Source organism: Oryzias melastigma, linkage group LG24 (assembly GCF_002922805.2).
Source record: "Oryzias melastigma strain HK-1 linkage group LG24, ASM292280v2, whole genome shotgun sequence".
Taxonomy (NCBI): Eukaryota; Metazoa; Chordata; class Actinopteri; order Beloniformes; family Adrianichthyidae; genus Oryzias; species Oryzias melastigma.
Genome location: NC_050535.1, coordinates 3,049,592 through 3,057,015, shown reverse-complemented (window position 1 = coordinate 3,057,015; position 7,424 = coordinate 3,049,592). Strand labels below are relative to the sequence as shown.

General features: G+C 39.6%; 1 protein-coding gene across 1 annotated transcript in view; it reads left to right on the top strand.

Annotated features, from left to right (window-relative positions):
• The first annotated feature begins 1,584 nt into the window (after window positions 1–1,584).
• Window positions 1,585–7,424, top strand: part of sptlc2b (serine palmitoyltransferase, long chain base subunit 2b) — an 11,711-nt gene continuing 5,871 nt past the window's right edge. The window contains exons 1-8 of the mRNA XM_024290908.2: window positions 1,585–1,899; window positions 3,408–3,602; window positions 3,714–3,868; window positions 5,646–5,794; window positions 5,865–5,989; window positions 6,628–6,721; window positions 6,807–6,912; window positions 6,986–7,205. Coding sequence (XP_024146676.1) covers window positions 1,600–1,899; window positions 3,408–3,602; window positions 3,714–3,868; window positions 5,646–5,794; window positions 5,865–5,989; window positions 6,628–6,721; window positions 6,807–6,912; window positions 6,986–7,205 — 1,344 coding nt within the window. The 5' untranslated portion in view covers window positions 1,585–1,599. The remainder of the gene's footprint in view (window positions 1,900–3,407; window positions 3,603–3,713; window positions 3,869–5,645; window positions 5,795–5,864; window positions 5,990–6,627; window positions 6,722–6,806; window positions 6,913–6,985; window positions 7,206–7,424) is intronic.

The following is a 7,424-nucleotide window of genomic DNA, read 5'->3' as shown; positions in this document are numbered from 1 at the left end:
TTTCCACTGAACATTTTTAAAAGTCCTCACCTCACTCATCTCTCCAACTTCTCCCATCTCTTTAACCCTCCTGTTTTATTTACAGCTCCCCCATCCATCGCCTCGCTTTTCTCCTTTCCAGTTGATCTCCAAGGAGGTCCAGGGTGATCAATAATCCAAAACCAAGGAATATGGCAAGTGGCAACCCACAAATCCTGCTTCTGCTGCATCCATGTGGGAGTTAGCAGGACTTCTGCCACCTCTTGTCCCACTTGAAGAGTGTGCAGATGCTCAATATCCATCATGGGGTCATAAAGTCATTTTTATTTTCTTCTAGAACTTTGTTTGTATCAAGGTGAGCAGGTCTATCTTTAAACCCCCTTCTGGCCACATTAAAGCTCGATTGTCATCAGTTATTAAACAAAAACCTGCAGTGGGAGTAATTTAAGGTTGCAACCTTGAGAGAAAGGTCGAAAGCTAATATCCGATGTGTTAGTATCTTAATTGATGAGTCACAACAGTAAGCTGCAGACCACTTAGTTCTTCATCAGCCTTTTTTTGGCTGCAGCCCAACAGTGCCATCGAGTGGAGCCAAAACAGAAATCCCGAGGAGCAATCATGGAAATCCTTCTCCAGCAACCAAAATACATGCAAATATTGCGAGTCAAGCACAGCGCATGTACAGGAAATTAACATGGAGTTGCTCACGTACACAGAACAAAGCAGTGCATGCGTTAGTAGACCTTTAATCACCAGAACACACTCGTCAAACAGGAAGATAACAGGAAGTAGAAGCCCTCACATCCATTACAAATCTTTGATTTCAGGAAATTCTATTGTTTTTGCGTCAAACCTCACATGCTGACCACTTTCTACTCTGAATTACTGAGCTTTGAGCAAGCAGTTAATGTGTAACAGGGTGAGTTTATTATTCTGTGAAAGATTTAACAGTATATACGATATTATTTGTCAATTATTATAAGGACTAGTTCTATAAAAAGAGCTAAATGCACTGTTGTATGAAATAAAAATCAATTTGCAAGGTTAATAAAGTTTATGCTCATGTTGTGTTTGTATCCCGTCAATATGGAGTCATAAAGAGTGATTCATGTACAGTAAAGGCCAATAAAATTATATTTGGAAAACTGATTAGATTTTATCCAAACATTTATTGGGGGAAGGTTGTAAAATATTAATTCAAATGATGCTATAAGTCTCCTTTATCATGCTTTTTTTCATTGTGAAAAACGCCTTGGAGATAGTATTTACCTTTTTAAGTGTATCAGGGAAGCCAACGTCACTGGAAAAGGTTGTTCAGGTGTTTTGAGCAAATGTTATTATAGGTCACATTCATGGTCGGATGGATCTAAAGATGTCCCACTCTGAGTGAAATAAAAGGCAATGTTGGTAAGTCATATACTACAGTATAAATATTTTAAAAAGCATAATTTGTTTTTGTAAAGAAAATAATAAATATTTAAACCCTTAGACGTCAACTTTGTTTTCAAGAGCACGTTGTCTTTTACGCAAAAGATTGACCAAGTTGTAAACGTTATCAACGCGGTTGTTAAATACACGATCTTTGCTAGAGGAAACCCCATTGGTCCAAAAAAGGAACCTATGGGCGTGGTTTTCCTCCGAGCTCGTGCGGTCACGCTCCTCGGTGGGCGTCAAATCCGTCTTCCTCTTATCTCATTCAGGACTTCACGTTTAACGTTATACAAGCCGCGGACGCTCATTTTCGTGAAGTTTCGAGTCGCCAGTCAGTCGGTGAAGATGACGGAGAGCTCCGCGAGCAAACTGCTGAATGGGGAAGCCTGTCAGCGGGCGCTGCGTGCGAAGAATGCGGGCAAAAATGGCTTCGTGAAGAACCACTGTGTGTTCGAACATCCACGGAAGTACCGCCGCCCCGCCGAGAAGGTAAGGCCCAAAAGTCCCCAAGATGTCACGGGTGGCGGTGCTTAAACAGTTGATGCTAAATAAATAAATAAAAAAGATAAAATGAATTGTGTTTTAGTAAGTTGTGGGCGGAAATGGAATGTTAGCTTAAATAGTAACCGCGTTGAATGGGTTCATTTAGCTAGCTTTGTATTTATTTTTAGTAAATTAGTTTATTTTGACGTGTCGTAGCCAACACATTTCTCTACTTTCTGGTGTCTTGGGTAACACTACGTTAATTAAAAATGATTTATACAAATAAATTTAGTTTTTATTTACTTTTGAGGTAAATTTAAAAAATATCCGAGCGGGCCGTGAAGGTCTCACGAGATTTTATTAGTCGGAGCTTCGTTGTTTCTCGTGACATCTGATCGGGGGTAGTTGTTGTAGGGATTTTTTTCTTTCTGTAATTCAAACCTCCCTTGTTTCCCTGCTGTCCGTGCTTGGTCAGTAAACAGGATTGTGTTTACTGACTCTAAGCAGAACAGGGTTGCGTTTTTTTGTTTTTTTAAACCAGGAGACATGTAGTTAGGGGTGCGTTCACAGGTCACTCACTGAGCAGGAGTGTAGAGTTCTCACGCAGGGAAGGGTGTGGTCATTCCTAAGTCTTAAAATCACTTAAATTATTTGTGTTACAGGTGAGTTTGGAAATAATTGTTGTTTATTTCCCAAGTCGGACGATAAAATTCCATTCCACTGAGATATAGTTGGGATCAACCCACTCAAGTTACTCAATCCAGGATAGTTTGCATTGTAGTCACACATTTACACTACTAGAGCAGCATTTCGAAATACTTTACAGCTAAAAGGGAACTATACTTATGACGTATTTGTACCTTATTTTCTTAAACCAATCACAGCTGACTTATCATGTTTCCTTTTAGTCATTTAATTCAAATAATCAACTATTTCCCTAATCCAATGGATCCACTTACGGACAAATAGATCTTTGTTTTCCTGACATCTGATTTAAAACTGTTTTTGTTGTACTGGTAGGTTGTGAGGGGATTTAAACAGAGAAGGAGAGATTCACACACAACTCTGAAGGGAACTATTATGTTTTTACAAAAAAAAAATGACACAAATGTTTTGATTTTTAGGCCCAAAAATGGCATAATCATGATTAAAAGTCCGCTGGAAATGGATGTTACCGATCTCCATCTAAGAGTATGAAAGTACGAAGCAGGAACTGTAAAAGAAAGAGGAATTAAGTCCAGCTTGAAATGATTTTGAAATCTTCTTGTACTCCGGGTCAATTTTTTCCAATAAAAATGAAAGTATGTGTTCCGAGAAAGTAAATAAAAACTTTCAGTTACTTCGAAGGGCGTGAGATTTAGGGAGTGAACCGACGTCACGTTTCAATAAATCCTAACTGTGTTCAGAGGGAGGAGCTGGATAAACACTCCTCAGGCAAAAGTTTAGAAGAAAAGGAATTTGTTTATATTTTAAGCTTTGCTAAATCCATTTCTTTATTTGTTTTTGTCCTCCAGAACCAGAATGCGACCTCAAACTCCAGCTTGTACAAGAAGCCCTTTTCAGAGTCGTTCGAGGAGACGCCGCTGCTGGTGGCGGTGCTCACCTACATGGGTTACGGCATCCTCACCATATTTGGCTACTTCAGAGACTTTCTCCGCCACTGGAACATCGAGAAGTGCCACATCGCCCATGAGAGGGAGCAGCAGAAGGTCAGAGAGATGTGTTCTTTATCTCATCGTAAACACTGTCCGCTCTCTGGCGTTCAGAACACAATCAAACGTTATCTTCATTGTTGCTGACGCTCTTAACTATCGCTGCAGGATTTTGTTCCTCTCTATCAAGACTTTGAGAACTTCTACACCAGAAACTTGTACATGAGGATCCGAGACAACTGGAACCGACCCATCTGCAGCGTCCCTGGTGCTAAAGTGGACTTAGTGGAGAGAGTTACGCACAATTACAACTGGACGTTCGAGTAGGTTGAGTCACTTTTTCATTATTTTAACTTCAAACTCCCAGAACAAGGGTGGGCAAACTACGGGCAGGAGATCACATGCGGCTTGTTCAACTATTTAATGAGGAATAAATGATTTTGTACGGAGCCCCTAAAGGGACATTAAAGAAAATAAATGGAAATAAAAAAATGTTTTTCCAAAAATTGAAGTAGAAAAAAACATTTCTGGTTACTAACTGGTGCACACCAGATAGTAACCAGATCTAAAAGAACAAAAAAACAATTACTATCTAGTGTGCACCAGTTAATAACCAGAGAACAAGTAAAATATGTAATAACAAATTCTAAAAAAAAAAAGTAATAAAAAGCGAAACAAATGGTTATTAACTGGTGTGCACCAGTTACTAACCAAAAACATATTTTTTTTTTTCAGAAAAATTAAAGTAAAAAAAAAATCTAAAATAAATGTTGAAAAATAAGATTGTGATTAGTAGTTGGTGCGGACCAGATAGTAGATGGTGTGCAATAGATAGGAACTGGTGGGCAGCAGTTGCTAAAGAGAAAATATTTTTTTTTCTAAAAATGAAAGAAAAAAAATCTAAAATAAAGTTGAAAAAAAAATCTGGTTAGTAACTGGTGCGCAACAGATAGTGACTGGTGTGCACCAGTAACTAATCAGAAAACATTTCCCAAAAAATTGAAGTTAAAAATAAAAAAAAATGTTGAAAAATAAAAGATTTTGTTTAGTAGTTGGTGCGGACCAGATAGTAGCTGGTGTGCAAAAGATAGGAACTGGTGGGCACCACTTACGAAACAGATTTTTTTTTCTAAAAATGAAAGAAAAAGACAACCTGAAATAAAGTTTTAAAAAAAAAATCTGGTTAGTAACGATACGCGCGCAACAGATAGTAACTGGTGTGCACCAGTAACCAAATAGAAAACACTTTTTCCTAAAAATTGAAGTAAAAAAAAAAAATCCAAAATTAAGTTTAAAAAAAAAAGAACGTTTTTTTTTTCCTGTCTATTAACTGGCGCGCACCAAATAGTACCTGGTGTTCAACCGATGGGAACTGGTGCACGCCAGTTACTAAACAGATTTTTTTCTTCTAAAAAGTTGAAGTAAAATAACAATTAAAAAAAGAAAAGGAAAAAATATTTTACTAAGAAAGAAACACGTTTTTTGTTTGTTTTTCTCCCACTCTGATGTCCCTTTACCTGACATGTTTTTTTCCCTGTAATTCTGGTGTCTCCTCACAGGTGGCGCACTTTTTTAGGCACAAAAAGTGATCCCGCATTCATGTAGTGTTTGAAGAATTGTTGTTCGGACGGTCATTTTTCCAATTATTTCAACATCACATGAACGCAGCATCTCTGAGTTTCCCTGACAACAACCAATTGGAAAAAATGTCACTAAAATGTGAACAAAAACCACAGTTTTGACATAAATGTTCTGTTTTAAAGTAATTTTTGTCCATATCGCGGGATATTTTCTTTTTTTATGAGGTGAATCACCAAAACACGCCACAAATCTGCTCCCAGTCTGTCAAATTTTAGACCAAGTTAGCTGCTGAAACTGCTCCACGCGGGTTGGTTGAGAATGACGTCACGCTTCCTGGTTTCCAAAGGTCGAATTCTAGATAGATGTCAGTGAACCCTGAATTACTGATAAGAGCGACTGATTCAGTCCGGCTTTTATTTACAAAAACAAACAGATTGCTTCTTAAACAGAATGTTTTGTAGAGACGACAAATACTTTTATCTTTTTATCATTTATCTTTTCTATTTGGGGTTTCCTCAGACACACAGGGAAGGTGGTGAAGGACGTCATCAACATGGGCTCGTACAACTACCTCGGCTTTGCCGAGAACACGGGAGCCTGCGCCGGCGCTGCCATCGAAACCACGCACACGTACGGCGTGGGCGTGGCCAGCACCCGCTGTGAGATCGGTGAGCTTTCACAGCCTTCATTGGTTTGTCCTCCAGCTGGAAAGTATCAACAATGTGAGTCATTCTCCAGGAAACCTGGACATCCACGAAGAGCTGGAGCAGCTGGTCGCCAGGTTCCTCGGAGTGGAGTCGTCCATGGCGTTCGGCATGGGCTTCGCCACCAACTCCATGAACATTCCCGCTCTCACCGGGAAGGTGAGGAATTTGATTCCTTTCCTCTTTTTGTTTTGCTTCAGATTCTTATCCGTCGAGGAGTTCTGGAACTCAGCGTGTTATTCGCTGAAGGAAAAGCAGCTTTTCCTGCAAAGGCTTATTAAAAAAAAAAAAAAGGTGGAAAAGTTCAGCCTGTTCTTCTGTTTAAAACTTTCCAAACACTGAATGCATCAAAGAAGAATGTTGGATTTATTTTTCAGGAGAAAAGTTGACTAATATATTAGCACTTTGTGAGCAAAATGAGTCAAAAAAATGAAGAAAAAGTTTCTTTTAGGTTTTTAAAGTAACTGACATGTATTTTATATTAAAAAATGACAATTAGAATCTTCATTCTTGTTTTTTTCTCCGTTTTTTTTCTTTTTTTAAGTCACTTCTTTCTGAGACTTCAAACGTGGAAGTGACACTTCTTTAATGAATCATTTAACGAAGATTGTCTGGATGTTTTTAAATGTTTGGACACATTTCTTTGACATAATTTCACAATAAAAAACAATATTTGTGTACCAGTAGATCTAAATTTCAAAAAGATGGTTAAAAAAGTGATTTTGTAAAGATAAATGTTTAAGATGACTCAAACGGAACAGTAACAACGACACATTTGTGAATGTCTGTCTTTGCAGGGCTGCCTAATTCTGAGCGACGAGCTGAACCACGCCTCTCTGGTTCTGGGCGCTCGGCTGTCGGGTTCCACGATTCGCGTCTTCAAACACAACAGTACATGGTTCATCTGTTCCTACAAAGAGAAATGTCTCCTTCCCACAAAAGATGATTTGATGTGAGATGATGAATGTCTTTCCAGACATGCAGAGTTTGGAGAAGCTGCTGAGAGACGCCATCGCTCACGGACAGCCCAGAACTCACCGACCGTGGAAGAAGATCCTCATCGTGGTGGAGGGCATCTACAGGTGTGCAGAGGAAGCTACGACTCACATCCAGACTCTGTCGGATTCTCCATCCATCAATGTATCGATTCCACAGCATGGAGGGCTCCATCGTGCGTCTGCCCGAGGTCGTGGCTCTGAAGAAACGCTACAAGGCGTACCTGTACCTGGACGAGGCTCACAGCATCGGAGCTTTGGGGCCCAACGGCAGAGGAGTCGTGGATTACTTCGGCCTGGACCCCAAAGACGTCGACATCATGATGGGAACCTTTACGAAAAGCTTCGGAGCTGCGGGTGGATACATCGGAGGAAGAAAGGTTCGTTTACTTCAGTTTTATGAGAGCTTCCCACTGTTGATGACAGATGTTTCAGGAGCCGCAGAGATTTCCTGGTTTAGTCGTTGGCTGACACCGCCAGAAGAAGGATAAGAAGGAGCTTCCTGTTGACCTCTGACTTAACTTTGGAAGACTCACTCCAGTGAAAACTGTGTTTTTAGGACGTCCTTGAGGCTTTTTCTGGTGAAGTAAAGAGAATTA